Source organism: Oryctolagus cuniculus, chromosome 2, assembly GCF_964237555.1.
Source record: "Oryctolagus cuniculus chromosome 2, mOryCun1.1, whole genome shotgun sequence".
In the NCBI taxonomy this organism is placed as follows: domain Eukaryota; kingdom Metazoa; phylum Chordata; class Mammalia; order Lagomorpha; family Leporidae; genus Oryctolagus; species Oryctolagus cuniculus.
The window spans coordinates 123,684,955-123,706,771 of record NC_091433.1 but is presented as its reverse complement, the minus strand read 5'-3'; the positions used below and the strand labels follow the sequence as shown (position 1 = coordinate 123,706,771).

The 21,817-nt window shown below is 41.8% G+C and overlaps 1 protein-coding gene and 1 pseudogene across 2 annotated transcripts; one reads left to right on the top strand and one right to left on the bottom strand.

The window, feature by feature from the left end:
* Positions 1-1,213: 1,213 nt before the first annotated feature.
* Positions 1,214-8,186, bottom strand: LOC138848732 (sorting nexin-11-like; annotated as a pseudogene).
* Positions 8,187-8,610: 424 nt separating this feature from the next.
* REG3G (regenerating family member 3 gamma) lies at positions 8,611-11,292 on the top strand. Of its 2 annotated transcripts, none has more exons than XM_002709697.4 (6): positions 8,611-8,740; positions 8,997-9,104; positions 9,667-9,785; positions 9,926-10,063; positions 10,596-10,722; positions 11,007-11,292. In XM_002709697.4, the coding sequence occupies exons 2-6, from the start codon at positions 9,029-9,031 to the stop codon at positions 11,072-11,074; spliced, it is 528 nt and encodes a 175-aa protein (XP_002709743.1). In that variant the 5' UTR covers positions 8,611-8,740; positions 8,997-9,028; the 3' UTR covers positions 11,075-11,292. The 2 variants fall into 2 exon arrangements, with proteins under 2 accessions (XP_002709743.1, XP_069925606.1); XM_070069505.1 differs by lacking the exon at positions 8,611-8,740 and adding an exon at positions 8,760-8,880.
* The last annotated feature ends 10,525 nt before the right edge of the window (positions 11,293-21,817 follow it).

Below are 21,817 nucleotides of genomic sequence, written 5' to 3'. Positions count from 1 at the left end.
CACAAAGAGTACACACAGACTATGGTTCCTTCCAGCTCTGGCTCTCGGAGGAGTGGAAGGATGGCAGCTGGTGGCCAGCATGCCTCACTGACCATGTGGTTCCTTGCCTCTGTCCCCCAGAGCCTTATCTTCCAGGCAGAAACAAAGCCCTCACACTCCACTGGCCTGAATGTGGCCTGCCTCGCGACAGGGCAAAGGGAGCTGTTACTCAAGGAGAAGAACAAGCATTTAAAAAGAATGGAGTCTGTGCTAACCTGCAGGAAAGACAGCCTTGGCTCTGCTTTATAACTAGAAGAGACAGGCGCAACCTAACTCTGCTTTTTTCTAAACAAAGTCAGCTGGCTCTTCCTTTCCCTCCAGCTATGGACAACTATTCCTCCCCTGTAGATGGCCAGAAGCTGTCACTCGACTCATAGGCCCCTCTTAGCCTGGCTGAGGTCCTGGGAAATATCAGAAACGCCCTGAGTCATTCTGTGGTGTCAGTGGGGGCAGAGCAAGGAGTGGGAAGGTGAACATTCACCAGGCTGTCAGTCAATGCTAGCAGGCAGGCAGACCAGCCTCCCAGAAACGGCATCCCATGGGGGCTACAGGAAAACAGACTGGCCAAGATGGGAGGAAAGCTACAGGAGCATTCTTCATGGGACAATAATCATCAGGGAACTTAGGATCTGCCACTTAGAGGTCCCCAAACCAGTTACCTGAGGTGAACACCCAGGCATATCAACAAACACCCAGAGAAATTGGACTCCCAGGAGAGTCAATGTGGGATTCTGTTTACAAACAACAGCCTTTGGGTCTTCTGTTTTTTTTTTTTGTTTGTTTGTTTGTTTGACAGGCAGAGTGGACAGCGAGAGAGACAGAGAGAAAGGTCTTCCTTTGCTGTTGGTTCACCCTCCATTGGCCGCCGCGGCCGGCGCGCTGCGGCCTGTGCACTGCACTGATCCGAAGGCAGGAGCCAGGTGCTTCTCCTGGTCTCCCATGGGGTGCAAGGCCCAAGTACTTGGGCCATCCTCCACTGCACTCCCTGGTCACAGCAGAGAGCTGGCCTGGAAGAGGGGCAACCGGGACAGAATCCGGCGCCCCGACCGGGACGAGAACCCGGTGTGCCGGCGCCGCAAGGCGGAGGATTAGCCTAGTGAGCCGCGGCACCGGCGGGTCTTATGTTTAACTTAAAAATATCTTCATCTTCCTATGGAAGAGGCATGGGAAACAGTCATGACCCACTTCTGCAGATTGGCAGCGAGCCACTGAGCAGCTCAAATCCTGCCCCCTCCACCCCGCACCTGCGGGTGCCTAATGCCACCTGAACAAGTCTCCTGGCCTGGGTCATGTTTGTCCACCTTGGGGCAGAGCTCAGAGTGCATTTCCAAACTGTTTCTACCTCACTGCGGTCTAAAGGCACAGCCTGGTCCCCTCCTGCAGAAACAGAGTTTCCCTCATCAGCTCTGGCAGAATCACAGCTTGATGAGGAGAGGGGCGGGAGGTGGGACTTTCTAAAGAAGGAACCTCTGAGTTAACAGGAGCCACTTCTAAGTAGCCCTTTTCTTCGCCGGGAGCTGGTGAGGGAGAGCTCTTCCTGTTCGATCTTTGAAGAAAGCAGCAACTTCCAGGCTGGTGGTCTCTTGTTGCCACATGAGAGGAGTTCTGCCCCTCTTCTTGGGTCCAGCCGCAGTCTGACATAGCACACTGCAAAACGACATCAGAAAGGGGTTTCGGCCTCAGACACAGCCTTCTGTCTTGGGCACCAATGACTGCCTTTGCAGGAAGAGTAGTGGCTGGCTATCTGACTAGAGGACCGTGCTCTGCAGGAACTTCTCCAGGAAATGCTGCAGACCTTGTCATCGCTTCTCAATGAACTCATCTGAACTGCCAACCATGGTCAAGTTCCCGGGAAGTCCAGGTACAGGCACCAAACCACTGTTTCTCTGTAGCTGCTTTCTCAGCCACACAGACTCAGGGTAGCAGTGCTGCACACAGGAAGTCTCAGGAGTAAATGCCTTTATATTGCATGAAAAATGGGGCAGGCTCAGTAGCGTAGAGGGTAAAGCTGCCAACTGCAGTGCTGGCAACCCATATGGGTACCAGTTCAAGTCCTGGTTGCTCCACTTCCAATCCAGCTCTCTGCTATGGCCTAGAAAAGCAGTAGAAGATGTCCCAAGCCCTTGGGCCCCTGCACTCACGTGGGAGACCTGGAAGAAGCTCCTGGCTTCTGATCGGCACAGCTCCGGCTATTGCAGCCAATTGGAGAGTGAACCAGCAGATGGAAGACCTCTCTTTATCTTTGCCTCTCCTTCTCTCTCTGTGTAACTCTGACTTTCAAATAAATAAATATTTTTTTAAAAAAAAGAGTATCTTATATGGTGTCAGTAATCTCCCTAGGCTCTAGTCATGAGTTGCCAAGTCTATGGAAGCCTTTTGAGTTCGCCAACTTCGATCTTATTCAGACAGGGTCATAGTCAAAGTGGAAGTTCTCTCCTCCCTTCAGAGAAAGGTACCTCCTTCTTTGATGGCTCCATTCTTTCCACTGGGATCTCACTCGCAGAGATCTTCCATTTAGGTCTTCCCCCCTTTTTTTTTCCCCAGGGTGTAGATTACTGATGCCATAAACAAGAGTGTCAAATTGTTAAGTCAACAACAGGAGTCACTGTGTACTTACTTCTCATGTGGGATCTGTCCTTAGTGTGTTGTCCAATGTGAAGTAATGCTATAACTAGTACTGAAACAGTATTTTACACTTTGTGTTTCTGTGTGGGTGCAAACTGATGAAATCTTTACTTAATATATACTGAACTGATCTTCTGTATATAAAGATAATTAAAAATGAATCTTGATGTGAATGGAATGGGAGAGGGAGCGGGAGATGGGAGGGGTGTGAGTGGGAGGGAAATTATGGGGGTGGGGAAGCCATTGTAATCCATTAACTGTACTTTGAAAATTTATATTTACTAAATAAAAAATTAAAAAAAAGAGTATCTTATAATCCACAAAAGAATTGCAGGAGCCCTCATTCTGCACACAATGGTCCTGAACACACACTGTTGTGCACTGTTTGCTGCTCTTAGGTCTCTGACATCCTATGCCAGAAGGCCACGGAAGAAGACATCTTGAAATAAAAAGACTTCAGCCAATGTGTATTGCCGACAAATAATCTGGGCTGGCTCCTGAGAGAAGCTCCCGGTCCCCACAGTGATACCACCAGTGCCCAATCAAATAACCAGCGTCACAGCTTCTCTTTCTAGATTCTTCTGTTTATTTTTGCTTGGTTGTTGTCTTAGTTTGTTTTGTATTGCTATAACACAAGGATATCATACAAAGCAAAGTTTTTTTGGCTCACCATTCTACTGGCTGGAAGGTCCCAACAATATAGTGCCACCATCTGGCCATGTTGCAACATGGCAGGGGAGTGGAAAGGGCGGTGTGGAAGCAGCAGCGGAGTGGGGAAGGGGTGGGCTTGCTTTTTTAGGACAACTCACTCTCCTCAGAACTACCCTATCGTCCAGAACTACACATATCACTTTCCACATATCACTTTCCACCAGGCCTTGATTTTTTTTTTTTATTTGACAGGTAGAGATATAGATAGTGAGAGAGAGAGAGAGAGAGAGAGAGGTCTTTCTTCTGTTGGTTCACCCCCCAAAATGGCCACCACAGCTGGCACGCTGTGCTGATCCAAAGCCAGGAGCCAGGTGCTTCCTCCTGGTCTCCCATGCGTGTGCAGGGCCCAAGCACTTGGGCCATCCTCCACTGCACTCCCTGGCCACAGCAGAGAGCTGGCCTGGAAGAGGGGCAACTGGGACAGAATCCAGCGCCCCAACCAGGACTAGAACCCGATGTGCCAGCGCCGCAGGCGGAGGATTAGCCTATTGAGCCGTGGCGCCGGCCTCTGTTATCTTTAATATGGAGTGATCAAACCAAGTTCTTCACCTTGTTGATGTTTCTTGGTCATTTGTCCCTATGAACTTTTAAAATATTTTATCAAATTACCAGAAAAATCCTGCTGATATTCTGATTTCTTTTCTCTATATTGATCAGTGTTAGTGTAAAGTCCTCAGGAAATTGAGACTTTCCCTCTCTAAACATGCCAATTTTTTTAAAGATATATTTATTTATTTATTTATTTGAAAGTCAGAGTTACAGAAAGACAGAGGGAGAGGGTGGGAGGGAGGAGAGAGAAAGCACTGGTTCACTCCTTAAATGGCTGCAATGGCCAGATCTGGGCCATTCAGAAGCCAGGAGCCAGGAGCTTCCCCCATGTCCCCAACATGGGTGCAGGGGCCCAAGTACTTGGGCATCTTCCACTGCTTTCCCAGGCACATTAGCAGAGAGCTGGATCACAAGTGAAGCAGCCGGGACTCGAACCAGCACCTATACGGGACAACAGCACTGTGGTCAACAGGTTCTATTTGCTATGCATAGCGCCAGTCCCACGCCAATGTTCTTTAAATTCTCCTTATAGTCTAAACATTTTATGGAACCCTAACTACCTTTGGTCTGATGTTTCCCTAGATATTTTGTATTTTTCTTCTTATTAAAAATTTTTCTTGGGGCTGGCGCAGTGGCACAGCAGGTTAAAGCCCTGGCCTAAATTGCTGGCATCCCATATGGGCGCCAGTTCAAGTCCCAGCTGCTCCTCTTCCCATCCAGCTCTCTGCTATGGCCTGGGAAAAGAGTAAAAGATGGCCTGAGTTCTTGGGCCCCTGAACCCACATGGGAGACCCAGAAGAAGTTCCTGGTTTCAGATCGGCACAGCTCCGGCTGTTGTGGCCATCTGGGGAGTGAACTAGCACGTGGAAGACCTCTCTGTCTCTACCTCTCTCTATAACTCTGTCTTTCAAATAAATAAAATAAATCTTTAAATTTTTTTATTAGTAAACACCTATTCTAACTTTGTTGTATGGATTCTAAGCCCTTATTTGGAATTTATAAGTTGGTGTCAGATTCTTTGGCTTATTAAATTCTAACAATTTGGAAATTTTTCTGTTTTTAGTAGATATATCATCTGTAAATAATGATAGCTTCATTTACTCACTTTCCTTGTTCAAATTTTCCTTTTCAAAGTGGCATGGTATTATGAAATGGAAATCTTCTCTGTGTCATGGTATATTATTGAGTCAATGAGCGTGGGAAAGCTAATAATCTATTTTTAGAAAATTGTTTTAAGTCTTTTACATTTGAATATTTGGAGACTTTCTTTATCATGTTAAGATTATTCCTATCTACCTCTTATTTGTTAATAAATTTTATCATCCCCAGTGGATATGAAATTTCACTTATTTGTTAGTTCCTAAGATGATCATGTACTTTTTCTTTATGGGAAAAATTATTACACTGTGCACATTAAGAAGTTAAAAATTATCTTTACACCCCTGAGTTTAACTCTTACTATATACAACCATCAATATAGCTTTAGCAGTTTGCTCAGGAATTTTGTATTTATGTTCTCGGTATTGGTCTTCAAATTCCCAATGCTTAATGGAAGGAATCCAAGTGCCTCTCCTTTTTTTTTTTTTTTTTTTTTTTTGACAGGCAGAGTGGACAGTGAGAGAGAGAGAGACAGAGAGAAAGGTCTTCCTTTTCCATTGGTTAACCCCCCAGTGGCCGCTGCACCACTCCGAAGCCAGCAGCCAGGTGCTTCTCTTGGTCTCCTATGCGGGTGCAGGGCCCAAAGACCTGGGCCATCCTCCACTGCACTCCCTGGCCACAGCAGAGAGCTGGACTGGAAGAGGAGCAACCAGGACAGAATCTGACGCCCTGACCAGGACTAGAACCTGGGGTGCCAGTGCCGCAGGCGGGGGATTAGCCTAGTGAGCCGCGGTGCCAGCCTTTTTTCCTTTTTTTTTTTTTTGACCCACTGTCTCTCAATGGGAAGCTGTAATCAGCAGCAGAGTTAGGGCTAGAACTCAAGTACTCAAGGATGGGAGCCAAGTTTTCCATGCAATATTTTAATCATTATGCCCAACTTCTCTCTTCACATCTATCACATGGGAGCTATTTGAAAAAGCATTATATTGTATATCTTAAAATGATGATAGTTGAATATAATTGTGGTACTACAGTCACACCAACAAAAAATGTAACTCCTTGTTTATTATCAAATGCTCATTTTTACTTAAAGGAAAAAAAGAAATTAGATAAGATCAGAGGTGAAAAGACAAACAGTCCAACTGATTCTACAGAAATACAAATGATCATAGGAGACTTCTATGAATAAATATATTCTAACAAATTGGAAAATTAAGAAATGGATAGTTTTTGGGACATAAACAACCTGTCAAGACTGATTCATGAAAAAAATAGAAAATCTAAACAGACCGATAATGAGTAATCAGATTTAAATAGTATTAAAAGTCTCTCTTTAAGAAAAATCCAGGACTACATAACCACACTTCTGAATTCCATGAAACAAAGAACTAATTCAAATTCTCAGACTATTCCAAAACATAGAAAAAGGAGCAATTCTGTTGAACTCATGCTGTGAGGTCAATATTGTCCTGATACTAAATCTAAAGACACAACAATAAAACTGCACACTGATATTCCCAGTGAACACAGATGCAAAAATTCAACATACTAGCAAACTGAGTCCAACAGCACATGCATATGATTACACACAATGATCAAGCGTAATTTATCCTGGCAATGCAAGGATGGTTCAACATACACAAGTCAATAAGCATCAAAAGGATTAAGAGCAAAGACTATATGATCTTCTAGATACATGTGAAAAAAAAAAAATTGATAAAATTCAATGCCCCTTCCTGATAGAACCTCTCAGCAAACTAGATATATAATGAACATATCTCAACACTATAAGGACTATATCATACTGAGTGAGGAAAAGCTCAAAGAATTTTCTCTATGATCTGGAACCCCAGAACGATATATATCCACTTTCTACAGTCTTATTCAATAGCAGTATTGCAAGCCTTAGTCACAGTAAATAGGCAAGAGGAACTAATAAAGGATATCCAAATTGAAAAAAAAGACAATTAAATTATACTTTTTTACATATTATAAGATTTTGTATACAGAAAATAAAACAACCTATCAAAAAAAGTTAGAAACAAATTCAGCAAAATCTCAGGATCAAAATACTAAGTTAGCAAGCAAAAAATAGTAGCATTATACTCAATTATTTTGAAACTAATTGTCCCCATGTGGTTTGTTCAAATCAGAATATGAACATAGTCCACACTTCGTACTTGATTGATAAGCCCATCACATGTTAAAAACATAACATTACTTTATTTACTTCAATTCATTTGTTGGGAAAATAGTCATTCATACTGTGAAATTTTCCACTTTCTAAATTTGCTGGTTGTATTACTATTTCATAACAAGCTTCCCTCTATCTCTTATTTTCTAGAAATTGATAGCTAAATATTAATTAGGGTTCTCAAACTATTTTCATGACAATATACTTTTATATTTAAAATAGTCAGAGGATCCTCAAAATATTTGTGTATGAGTTGATATTTTTTGTACTAGACATTGAAACAGAAGTCTTATTTATTCATGAATTCACATTTATGATTTTAAAACATATCAACAAAATGCTCATGAATAATTAAACTTTCCCAATGCTCAAGAAAATTCTGTTTCATGAAAACACTGACAACTCAATATTACAAGTGATTTTCTTTGAGATGACCATTACACATCAGTATGTAAATTTAATGATACAGAATATTAAAAAAATGTATTCAAGGAAAGCATGTATACAAGTATTGAGTGCTTCAAGTTCAAGGATTTTAAGGAAAAATGCCTTTTTGTTTCTTGCAGGTACATAGATACAAGTACAGGCTAATACCATGCCTTGATTAATGCTGAAGCACTGGGCTTCTTAATCACCAAATCTTTAATCCATCAGTGCAAATGTCAATACAATGAAAAAAGCAAATAACAGTTAAGAGTAATAAATTACAACTTCACAGAAAATCAAGGAGTCTTGAAGAGCCCCAGAGGTGTGTAGACCCAAATCTAAGAGTGCTACTCTTTGGTATCACATTGCCAGCTAACAACTACAACAAAGTGAGGAATTTTTCTCAGCTTTTACACATGGATGCAGCAGGAAGGCAAGTTCTTTTATCTGCTTCTTTAAGAACCTAACTTGCCTGTCAATCACAAGACTACTTTCAGCTTCCTTTACCTGTTGCCCCAGCATTAAAGCAGGAAACTTGAATCATTGCTGCTGCTTCTCATGGTTTCTGTTCTTCCATTTCCCTGAACTAACAATTTTGTCCTTACCAATATTTCACATGCCTGTAAATACCTATTTTATATTAGCTTGTTTTATACCATACTATACAAAGAAATGCATATAAATACCCACAAGATCATAGCAAATTGATCAGAAGTACACTAGTGAATTTTGTTTTAAAATGTGATACTATTTTCTGAACGTAGCAGAATTGGTGCCAAAGAATTGCCTTCAGTCCCTTAAGTTTCTTAGAATTGGTTTTCCAAGAAATCCTGAGGGAAGTATAACCTTCACCTGTGCTGGATAAAGATCAGGCCTGCTAACAGGTAAGAGGCAACATCTGGGGCACTTCTCAGGCTTTTCCAGGAACAGACTCCTCCCTTTGGCAGAGAACTCCTGGAAGGAATGCCAAGTCTCAGCTGTGACCCCTGTCCTGCCCACAGGTTCCTGTAATGGGTGTTAATGCCCCTCCCTCAGATTCTCTTACAAAAGCCCAGTGTTTTCTGCCCTGACAAACCATCACAAATCCCCACAAGACAGGTAAGTGGGAGCTGAGCAAGCATGACTGCCCTGGTGGGGGGTTTTGCCTGACACCTTACATAGGAGGGTACCTGCCCCCGAAAATGTAGGCACTCTGAAGATGAGCAAATGCTTCTCTGGAAGGTCTCAGTGGTGACAAGGTGAACAGATTCTCCAATTCCTTCCAGAATTACAGAAGAGGATGGATGTGATCAAGACTAAAGACAAGAGGTGGTGGAGGTCTCTTTGTATCCTTACTCTGACCTCTCTTTTTTAGGTCAATTCTGACTGCCTCAAATCATAGACAACATGCTGCTTCCTACAGACCTCCCCAGAGTGTCTTGGATGTTGCTGACATGCCTGCTTTTCCTGCCCGATGTTCAAGGTGAGAGTATCATTAGCACTGGCTTTCCTTTGAGAGTTGAAGGTCAATAAGAGAAGGAAGGATCCTGTGTGCCTCATGCAGTAGTGGAGAGTTCTATCCACATACAAGGCAACTGCCTGCAATTCCTGCATCATCCTGACTTCCTGCAGGTTACATTGTGTTGGGAGGCACCATCATAGACCATCAATAATGGAGTGAGATGGTTTCCCATTTTGTCAGGAACTTCTAAGTTACGCTAGTGAGTAGAAGAGGAAATGTGTCAACGGGTAGAAATTAAAAAGGGAGGAAGAGCAATTGGAGGGCTCAGTAGACAGTCATCCCAGAGTTGGGAAGTGTTGGACTACTGAATAAGCAGGAAGAGTAGAAAGAGGAGACGCCCCACCCACTTAGTAGGGCTATCTTAAAATCAAGAATATCTGAAAGCATTAGGAAAAGGAGTGGTAGTTGGTAACATGGTCTTATTCCCAAGAGGCAAGTCTCACATCCATTCCCACAGTTGTCTCTCTCCATCCTCCACTCTTTCCTTGATCCTATTTCTCTCTTTTATCGCCATTTTCCACAGGTGAGGACACCCAGGAGGATATGGCCTCCCCGAAGATCAGCTGCCCCAGTGGCTCCAAGGCCTATGGTTACTACTGCTATGCTGTCTTCGTGACATCAAAATCCTGGATAGAAGCAGATGTGAGTCATTAGAGGGATAGGAGCTGGTAAAACAAAGTCTGAGTGAACATCTTTATCTGTCGCAGAACTCCACTTCTCATCTTCCTCTGCCATATCCCAGTGCGGTTTCAGGCTCACTCTTGTTCTCCTTCCTCGCACAGCTGGCCTGCCAGAAGCGGCCCTCAGGACACCTCGTGTCAGTGCTCAGTGGGGCCGAGGCATCCTTCGTGTCCTCCCTGATCCGGAGCACGGTGAACTCCTACAGATACGTCTGGATCGGGCTCCACGACCCCACACAGGTGACACTCCATCTTCACCTCTCAGGCCGCTGTTGTCCCCAGGCCTGCTTTCCTGTGCCTGCCCGGGAAGGAACTTGGAGAGCTGCATAACTCAGATTCTCGGAGACAGTGAAAATTCTTGAGACTAGCTCAAAAGCTATTTCCAGAATTTTACACACCTCTCTGATGAGGACTTGTAAATTAGTTGTTTGAGTTTCAAAGAGATTGCTCATAGTATTCTGAGGGAGTTCTAAATGATCAGATCATTGATCATGATAGGATACTGAGGTTCAGAGGCTAATCACAAATGCACCGCCAATTTTTGTGCAACAGGGATATCTGAATTTGAGTTGTTCCAAAAGTCTCATGATTTGTGTGTGTGTGGGGGGGTGGTTTCCAGCAGGAGTGAGATATTACAGGAGTTTCCCTAGTGGAGCCATCTTTCAGAAGCCAGTAGAAAAGCAGACCAAATTCCACAAAGCTAGGAGTGTTCCTACTGAGAAGCTCATGTAAGGGCATTCTAGCACCCATTCCACTCACCTCTGCTCTTTAGGGCAGTGAACCCAATGGACATGGATGGGAGTGGAGTAACAGTGATGTGCTGAATTACGCTGCCTGGGAGAGAAACCCTTCCACTGCCTCAGACCGAGGTTACTGTGGGAGCCTGTCTCAAAGCTCAGGTAAGAATCAGAGAAGCCTCCTGCACCCAGCCTTCTCTCCTTGCCACCCCACATACCCCATGCTATGGCCTGAACTTTGTGGAATCCTCCTCAAATACAAAAACTTAATGTTGTGTCTTCTGGCATCTCCTCTCATCTTTCTTTCCATCTCCTTCTCCTGGAATAGGACACCAGTGATGATACGGGTTGTATTCTTTACAATCTAGACCAGATGGTGCAGTGCTGCCTCACTGTGTTCACAAGTTCTGCCAGTCCTATTCACATTACCTCTTCTGTTTCTCCAGGATTTCTGAGGTGGAGAGATTATAATTGTGATGCGCAGTTACCCTATGTCTGCAAGTTCAAGAGCTGAGGCAGGTGGGAAGTCTGCAGCCTGAGTTAATATGCAGCTCATCGAGGGTGTGGGACCTTGAAGACTCACCCAGGAAGGGATTACTTGCCCTATATCCTCCCAACTATCCACATCCTTCTCACCTTTTATTTCCATCCTCCTCACACTTATTTTGGACTCTTGTGTATGTCTCATGGTGGCTTGAAGTCTCAGACAACAGTAATAAAAATTTCAATTTATATTTGTTTGCCTTTGTATTCCATTCTCGTAGTATGTTGTCTAGATATACCACTTATTTAAAAGAATATCATCGAATTTCTTTTTTTAAAAAAAGAATCAACCTTTCTGCCAGAAAGCCACTTCAATACTTAAATATGTTAAAAATAAAGAGAAACATACCATGCCAACATTTTTTATATTGCTGTTGTGTTAAATTTAGACTAAGTAGAGTCAGATAAAGAAACATTGTCCAGAACAGTAAGACCACTGCAAAGTAATATAGATGTCAGTTCTTAAGAGGACAAAACAATCCTTAACCTGGATACACCTAACAACAGAACATCAAAATACATGAAGCAATACATTATAGAAGCACTTTGAGAAATAGAAAAATTCAGTATTATACAGAAGCTCTTCAACTCATGAATGGGCTAAATTCCAATAAACCCATAAGTTGAAAATATCATAAATCAAAAATGCATTTATTGCATCTAACCTATCAAACACTATGGCTTAGCAATAAAGTACATAGCAGAGTCTAAGTTGTTTACTCTTGTGATCACATGGCTGAATAGGAACTGCAGTTCACTCTCCTTGCTGGATATTGTGAGAGTAGCATACCCTGTGTCAATCCAGAAAAAATGAAAATTTAAAACCTGACTGACAGTTACTACTGAATGCGTATACTTGTGGGGGGTGAGTTTTCAAGGGCACCAGCATAAATTAAAAAAAAAAACAAAACCTGTTGGCAAAACCATCACTGAATTCAGGACTGTTTAACACCTCTCTTCTAGTAATTGACAGGTTAAGCAGGAAGGAGATAATGGAGTACAATTGACCTCAACAGCACTGTCAGTCAACTTGATCTAATTGTCATTTTTAAAGTTTATTTGAATGGGACAAAGAATTTTCCTCAATACATTAATATAAGCCCAGTGTCCTAACAAGAAGGATCAGGAGATCAGAAGAATGAGAAGATACTGTTAGGTTTCTATGAAAATGACTCAAGGTGCCACAGCAGCCTCTAAAAGTTCTAAGAAATAAAAGTAGGAGCCTCCAGAAAGAACTGGTTATGACAGCTCATTTATTTTAGACCCAGTGATTTTTTAGAAAAACTTTTTATTTTCAGCTTACTTTAAACGGTCAGTCACAGACTGAGAAATTCCATCTGCTAGTTCACTCCCTAAATGCCTCCAACGGCCACAACTGGACCAGGCCAGTGCCTGGAACTCCATTCTGGCCTCCCATATGGGTGACAGGAGCCCCCAAGCACTTAAGCCATCATCTGCTGCCTCCCAGGACAGGACACATTGGCAGGAAGCTGGATCAAAAGTGGAGATACTGGGATTCAAACTGGCACATGGTAAATACTTTTAAGATTCTTATCTTACAGTATTAAATGCTGTTTTAAGTAAATTTTGCAATTTTTTACAACACAATCAACTAATGTAGAAATTGCCATTACTGATTCTACAGATGCAAAAGGATAGTAAAGGAAGTCAACAAATGACTGTGTACCAATATTTGGTAATTTGGATTAAAATAATTTAGATTAAAAACACCACCAATTCTTTTCAGAAAAGATCAAAACTCAAACAAACACAGATCATTCGAAAGATATGAATCTATTTTTTAAAAAAAGTAACTTAAATCCTTGTAAAAGAGAAAACATAGAGCCAGAGGATATAATTGATGAATTGTACTACATATTTAAAGAAATAATATCAATCTTTGCAATTTCTTTAGAGTAGAAGCAGATCAGTCATCATAGTTATGTGAAACTAAAACTATTCTAAAATTAAACTCTTAAAAATGTAATTAAAAAAAAAAAACCTGTCAGGGTACTTCAACAAATTTATGGAAAATGGAACTAAAAGACCAAGTGCATTTTCAGGGAATTTTTTGAAAAACACTCATAAAACCTTTAGATTTTTAAATTCAAGAAAAATTAATCCAACTTGTTAAATTTTTTCTAATCTCACTCTAAGTTTCTGTACCTACCTTGACACGTACAATTAACCAGTCCATCTGAAAACTCCAACTACTCCATGGATCTCCATGGATCATGTCATTAGTGTCCTTGTCCCTGAGGACAAGGTCTCACTTTCTCGACTACTTGCAACAAAGGGCCCAGTGGAATTTCTGCCTGTGGCCTATAAACATGTTCTGACTTCAGTCAGGACTGGAATTAGTAAGAAAATATCTGGCATGATTTCTATTACTATTTCTTGAATGAGTAAATATCAAATAAATTGTGTTTTACTTGAAGAAACACCTCTTACATGGGTGGAGAATGAAGATCAGATGAATTAATCTGAGTGTTTTAATTAATCTGGATATTTTTAAATCATATTACTTAGTATATCACTGCTATTACATTCCAAATCTTTTATCTTGGGTAAAAATTAAGTACTTCACCAAATCCCCTCATCTGAAAGGAGGGGGAGAGCTTGGAAGTGTGCTTTTATATGGGGAGAACTCAGCATTGGTACAGAGGCAGGCTTGTAATATAAAAATAGATTTCTAGTTAAATTTCAATTTTAGATAAGCAGTGAATAGTTTCTTAGTCTAAGTATGTCTCATATACAATTTATTTTCTATGCCTGGCAATAGTGTATGTCACAGATTTGATCCTCAATCAACAAGTAAGATTAACAGATAGTGTACTAACCGATGACTGCCAAGTTCCCTGAAACCTTTAAGATAAGCTGCCTATCTCATAAAGTCAGTAGTATCCACTCTACCACTTGCCCCTCAAAATAATTAATTTCTCTGTGTAGGATGATGCTCTCCACTAGTAGGGATGATGCTTTGACCATTTATACCAATTCCTGGCTTTTGATTTCAAGATAATTTAAAAGGGAAGTCAAGCAGATGGGATTTTGAATACATCGCCAAGTTTGATATGGGACCTTGAGGCCTTTCCAGGGCTGGTTCTCATTTTGTAACTTAGCTGTTTACTACAGTTACTATCCTTGTCTTCAGTTTCAACTCAGCAACAGCAATGAAGAGAAATGATAAATGAACTAGAACTCAGAAAACCAGGATTTGATTGATGCTGCTATACCTCTTCTTAGCCATGTACCCGCGGTACTCCTCATTGTCTACAAAGACAAAGCTATGATATCCCTTCCAGCTCAGGAAGGAGATTAGCAAACAACAGCAGGAATTGAAGCAATCCCCCAAAACCACTCCCTTTCTCATTCCAGCTTTTCTAGTATTTTGTGCCTGTTTTCCACTACCTTCTTTATCTTTGTTCTGAAATAAACTTGGAACTCTTTTTCCAATATATTGCGATGTTTTTGTATATACTTTCCCTGTTGCATTAAAGATATAGAATGACATAAGTATTGTTAACAATTAGACATACATGACAAAATACAAAGAGCTTGAAAAAATTTTAAATTTACTTTCCAACTTGCACATCCAGGAAGTTCTTAGTTGAGTGTCTATTTATCTAGCGCTATCAGCCTACACTGCAAGTAACGCCTCTTTTTTTTTTTCCTTCAGCAGATGTCAAAGTGTGAGAAACAGTCTCACTTGTGCCTTTAAAAGATGGATTCAGACTCAGGAAGTGCAGCAAAAGTGACACTTTATGAATAATCGTTCATGACCAGGTGCCTGGTGGGCCAGCACACCCAGGATAGTTCACAACAAGCTATTTCCTAGCATGTAGGCTCCTCCTCCAGCTCCCCATTGGCTGAATAACATGGGGTTACAATCTATTTGTTTCAACTGTTTTGGCCACTAACATCCTGTGTGCCTAAGAACATTCAGGTTCATGTAACCTAGCAACTATGCTATCTAGTTGTCTACTCACAGCTAAATCATCTTATTTTGACAATGAACTAAATGTTTACCTCTGGGAAGAGAAGGCCTGGATGGCACACTCTCAAATTTTACAAATTTGGTCTCCGTTTCATTTTTTGATGAAAAACTTTTGATGACCTACTCTTTACCTTCGGGTGTTTTGTGGAATGCCAGAGTGATGAATTGAAAGGCTAATGAAGCAAAAGCACAAGTCCCAGTAACAGGGCATGGTGGCTCCTCTTTCCACAATACTACAGATAGCATCCCTGGGTTTAAGGAGGGCTGATTACCAAGGTCTGGTTCACCAGTAACATTCAAGATAAATGTGCAGGTCAACAGTTCTCCCATTGGCTCTCCAGGCTAACCCCCTGCCTGGAGAGCCAAGAGTAATTGTTCATGTTCTGTATGGACAAAGAGGATCTTGCCTTGGATTCTGACCTTTGCAGTGCAGGGAAAACCAATGACAGACTTTTACAAGTCTTGTTTCTCCAACATGTACCAGGGTCTTTAGCCTGTTATAGGGCAAATGGAACCACCTGTGCTGGAGGAAAGGGCTTGATCTGAAAACTTGACCCACTCTACCCAGGCATTCCTATCTCTGTACCCTTGTAGTATAGGTGTCCCGGCTTATCTCCTCTCTCCCACAGTTCTTTATGTCTTTAGTTCCTAAGATAGGCAAATCTATAGTCCTATCTAGGAGAGCCCATGAAAGAATATATAGGTCGACAATTCTATCTCCCTTCTCAGAGCTGCTCTAATCCTAACGAGTGCTAAGGTGAGGCATTTGGTCCAAGGAAGTTTAGTTTGATTTATCCTTTCTACCTTTCCTGGAGAGAAAAGACGTCAGAGAGTGTGCCATCCAGGCTTTCCATAACCCCCTTCAGTATTGTTGGTGTGAAATGACTCCCACTGTCTCAACCTTGCCTAATATTACTCTTCCCAGCTTGGGCATTTCTGTAAAGTCCACCTGGATACTGTGAAATGGACTTAGCCCAGGAGGTCTTCCTCCTGCAGCTTGTTTCCTAATAACCTATTTTTACACAACTTCCACACCCCTGATTTACCAGTGTTATAGATTCCCACATTCCTGTTTGTGCATTTTTAGAGGTTCAAACCATTCAGCCAAAACAATGTATTTAAGACTCAGTTTTCAAGGTTCAATGATGGCAACAGAAAAATACATGACACCTTTACATAGGTTATTGAAACATACAAAACTTTAACTAGCCGGTGATATCAGCATCATGAAACCAAGAGTAAGAAAATCAGATTATCCTGCTATTTGGACCTCTAAGATCCAAACTAATCTCACACAGCACTTAGTAGCCACAAACCTTCTATGACACTGTTTGTTTCTCTTTGTATCTTAGCCATTTTTACAAGTACTACATTCTCATGCTTATAGCTTTCTTACCAAAAAGTTGCATACCCTAGAAGTCTCAGGAAAACCTGTAAGTCTAGAAGACAAAATATTTAAGTATCCTCTTTAGTATACTGTGGCCTTCGTGTTACTTTCCCCTACTGTTTGTAAGGCACTTTTGTCCAGATTTTAATTTTGAGGCTTGATTGACAGAATAAAATTCACAGATTTGAGGTGACCAACTGCTAGACAATCTTCCACTTTCACATTTTTTGCTTGTATTTATTTGTACCTTGTATACTTCTAATCCTAGCCTAATCTCATAATCAGGAGATTAATTCCCACCTCAAGTGTACAAAAAAATGAATCCTCATTATTCTGGCCATGGTCTTGACTAGCATTTTTGCCCCCCTCCCCCAATAATCAACCTGGAATCCCTCTCCTTTTACTGATAACACCATCAGTTTTTCCCTGGAAAATCCTATAACCTTTGATGGTTATGTCAGAGAAGAATGGGCTCCAGTATCAACCAAAAATGTTCTCTCTTCCCTTTAAGGTCTCACCCTTAAGTCTTTCCACACCTGTTTTCCTCCTAGCCATTGGCTGAAAACTGGGATTTCCCCACTTTTTCTGAGGGGGAATTCTAATCCAATCTCTTTAAGCTCTTCTACAGTGTAAGTCAAGTCTTCTCCTTTTTTTTTTTTTCCTCTTCTCACAAAAACTTTTTAAGATTCATTTGTTTATTTGAAAGGCAGAGTTACAGAGAGGCAGAGGCAGAGAGAGACAGAGACACAGAGAGGTCATCCTTCTGCTGGTTCACTCCCCCAGATGGCTGCAATGGCCAGAGCTGCACCAATCTGAAGCCAGGAGCTGGGAGCTTCTTCCCGGTCAGCCATGTGAATACAGCAGCCCAAGGACTTGGACCATCTTCTACTGCTTTCCCAGGCCGTAGCAGAGAGGAGGATAGGAAGTGGAGCAGCTGGGATTCGAACCAGAGCCTATATGGGATGTCGGCACTGCAGGTGACAGCTTTACCCGCTACCCCACAGCACCAGCCCCCCAAAACTTTCTGTGCTTCCCTTAATAGCTACTTAATTGATTTCTCATTCCACTCATCATCCCTTTATGAATTTTGTGATGTCAGGCCAGCTCTGAATTATAAAATTAATTTTTAAAAGTCCTTGTCCCATTGGGTCCTCTGGATCCAGTCTGGGGTATTTTGTCATTTTATTTCTAAGTCTCTGTGGAAAAGCAAAGAAGGTTTTCTTTTTCCTGTTGAATTTCAAATGCCTTAGAGATATTTTATAACCTGGGAGCAGACTCCGATTTCTTTAATTATTAGCTCTCTGATATCTTGCATTTGTGCTCAATCACAGGTTATTATTCTACTCAGGATCAACATTTGGAAGTTCTTGTTCATCCTATATGACCCCCATCCCAGGAGGATACTCATGTTCCCAAATGGCCTTGGCTGCCCTCCTAGTCATTCCCCCCTCCCCTCTTTGTGTGAGTGTGGTGGGAGAGGGGGAGAGAGCAGAATAAGGAACTTTTTTAGGTCCTTTAAGGGAGCTGTTGGTTTGACTTTCCCATGATCCTCAAATACTACATCCCAATTCTTTTCCTGCTACCCCTTGGTTTTTTTGTACTCTACCCAGAAATGATAAGGGGTCCCACATCTTTACATTGGGATCCTCCTTCCTTCCCTATTAAAACATGGGAGTCAACTCTTTCATCCAGCAGAGAGCAAAATCTATTTCTTCTTGTAAAGATGGGATTTTGTCATTCACAAAGAAAATTAGAACCTGGCACATCCAATCTTTATCTGAGCCACGCTTGGGCCAAAAGATAAAGAGTTCAGCCAACTAAAGCCTAATATTTAAACCTTTGTTTTGATTTTCTTTGTTCATGGTCCAAGGGGTGTCCCCCAGGATCCCAACATTCTCTCCAGCGGATTATCTGGGGCAAGGTCAGAGGGAGCCCCTGTACCAGGCCTAGTATTATTTCCCATTTTCAGTCTGTGTCTGCATTTTCCTGTGTGCTCAATCTCCTGTCATGGAGATTCCTTGCACATCACCCTGAGTTTTCCTGTGAATTCAACCCCCTGTAGTAGAGGGATTTTTTGAACATCCTGGTACCTACTTCATCAGTCTTCAGCCATTTCCCTTACAAAAAGCCAACACCACAGATTGGGACTCCACACTCACTTTGCATCTAGGATATGTTCCAGTCATACACAATTGACTTTGAAAATACCCAACCATCACAGCATTACTTATAGTTCAAATTTTCCTACCTTGGCTTGTGCACAAGGTTGCCTGGGTACTGGTGAAGTTCTGCTGTCTTCCAAATAATAGTCTCGAGCTTTTCAGTGGCTTCCATGGTGAAATGGGGCATGTGGACAGAAAAGGATACCTGAGCAGGTGGGATGCATCTTCTCATCTGCTGAAGTCCCACTCAACACAGGCACAGAGATCCCGGATGGGCCCTCAAATTCACCCGTCCACTCAGTGGGTAGATTCTGACTCAGTGCAGCAAAAGTGAGACTTCATGATGATCCTGCAAGCCAGGTGCCTGGTGGGCCACACATCCGGCATAGTTTACAGCAAGGTATTTATTTCCTAGCCCACAGATCTCTCCACTTGTTTCCCATTGGCTGAATAACATGGGATTACAATCTTCCCAGCATTTGCTTTAGCTATTTTGGCCACCAATAGCCCATGTGCCTAAGAACTTTCAGGTACATGTAACCTAGCAGTTATGCTAGCTAGTTATCTACTCACAGCTGATTATGTTACTTGGAAAGTGAACCAAATGTTTACTTCTCACAAAGGGTTCACCAGAAAATTGTATACTGAATTCATGCCTTTGAAATGAGTAAAATCCCAAATGTACCTTCAGCAACAACACATTACCACCCCCACCCCCTTCCAAATGCTAACATTTCCATTCCTCTTCCTTCACTTAGACAAACCATTGTTACCTCTGATCGTGAATATTCAGTTGAAATATTATTTTTATTCTGTTACTCTGTGTTAGCATTTTCTGCTCTTTTTAGTTTCTTATATAACTTTGGCCCTCTTTCCCTCCTTTCTGCTAGGCATATGTTTGTCCCTTCAATTATTGCATTCACTGTGCTTGGCTGTGATGGAACATCCAACCATGGGTAACTCAAATAGCACAGAAATTTATTTATTCACTTACGACTCTGGAAACAGGGTCTTCCTGGATTCATCAGAAGCTCATGAATATCATGATTTGAGGATGACCTCTTTGTGATTATCTTGGCCTTCCCTTCATTGATTTGAAATAACCACAACTGCCCTACCCTGATATGATAATTTCCAATATAGCAGAGAAATGAAAAGGAGAAGAAAAACTTTTTTTTACCCACACAACCCGCACTATTAGTGAGTAACAATTTTCTCATAAGCACTGGTAAATATAACCTACTGTCTCATTGCCCAAAATTGGATTGCAGTTGTAATCTCAATCACCACAAAAGGGACTGGGATTGTTATATTTACCTTGATCAATTAGGATTCATTCTTTGTGACTTGGATATATCGCTGCTTTTACAAAACCATGGTTTTATCAGAAAAAGTAGAAAATAATATCTCTGGGGCCAGCGCCATGGCTTTGCCTATAAAGCCGCTGCTTGAGACACCTGCAACCCATATAAGCACCTGGTTCTATTCCAGGCTGCTTCACTTCAAACCCAGCTCTCTGCTAATGCCTGGAAAAGCAGCAAAAGATAGCCCTAGTAGTTGGGCCCCTGCATCCACATGGGAGACCCAGAAGAAGCTTCTGGCTCCTGGCTTTGGATCAGCCCAGCTCCAGCCATTGTGGCCATTTTGGGAATGAACTGGCAAATGGAAGATCTCTCTCTCGATCTCTCTCTCTCTCTGCCTTCAAATAAGTAGATGTCTTAAAAAGAAAGAAAGGAAGGAAGGAAGAAAGGAAAAGGAAAGGAAATAAAATCTCTTGGTACCAGCTTTGTGGCACAGTGTGTTTAGCTGCCAGTTGTCACATCAACATCCAATGCTGGAGCACTGTTTGGAGTCCCAACTGATCTGCTTCCCATCCAGCACCCTGCTAATGCACCTGGAAAATCAGCAGATGGTGGCCCGGGATACTGGGTCCCTGATACTTGCATGGGAGATCTGCTTGGAATTCCAGACTCCTGGCTTCAGTCTGACCCAGAAGCAGCCTCTCATGCTCACCTCTTGGTTTCTGTTCTATGGTTCCTTCCTTAGATACTGACAATTGTCCCACGTGTCATATCTGCCTGTTACTGGGCTGTTCTCCAGACTTCCAGGAGTTGTCCAGTTGGCTGCTCTGCTCACTACTCACTATATCTTTCCAACCCTTCTCTGTTTCTAGAAGCGTGTGTTCAACCTGTCATGATTTGCATTTCTGCCAGTCAGTGACCCAACAAAGTAGAAAAAACCTTTTCCATAGTTGGATCAACAGACTTGATCAGGCTCTGGAACCCCTGGTGGTGCTCTCTGCATGTCTTCCCTTTCTGTGTGCATGACAGGAGACAAAGCCCTTGATAACAACAGTATATCCATAGAACTTCTGGATGAGAGTTAGGTGAGCTTATGGACCCTATTTGCTAACATCCCTGAATGTAATTTGATAATTCAACACTTTGAGTTTGAACAAAGTTGTTCCTCCTTTACCTCCAAACCTCCTATCATCAAAACATGTTTGTGCATTATTCCTATACAGCGTTTAAAGCACACCTCCAGAAACCCATCACCTATCAACAGTAGGATCTCTACTACAGTGAATGTGTATATTTGGCATTTGGGTTTATTCATGAATTTCCTTCTTATGTATAAAACATAATTCTCAAAGTCTCATTCCTTGGAATCATCATTTCACAAGTTATTTAGAGATCTGTTAAATTTTGTTTCATATAAATTCATATATATATATGAAATGCTCTTTTCATCATTAAATTCAGGCAACACTAAGTCACGCAAAGATAGAAATATGCGAAGGTTTCTTTTCTACAAGACATTTCCAAGTTTTGGGGTACAAATGTATTATAAAAGAAAACAACAGTTTTGCAAATCATCAGGCATTTGGTCACAGGAAGTTTTTGTGTGTATTTAGCAGAAATCACTATTAATCGGGTTAATAGTTTTTAATCTTTTAAAATTTGAAATGCAGAAAGTGAGAGAGATAAAGAGACAGGAGAGAGAAAAGGAGGGGGAAGGGAGGGGGGGGAGAGAGGGAGAAAGAGAGAGACACAGAGAGAGAAACTTGCTCTTATTCATTGTTTCCGTCTCCTAATGCCAGATTCCACACATGGGTGGCGAGACCTCAACTGCTTAAGCCATCACTATTGCCTCCTAGCGTTGCTATTA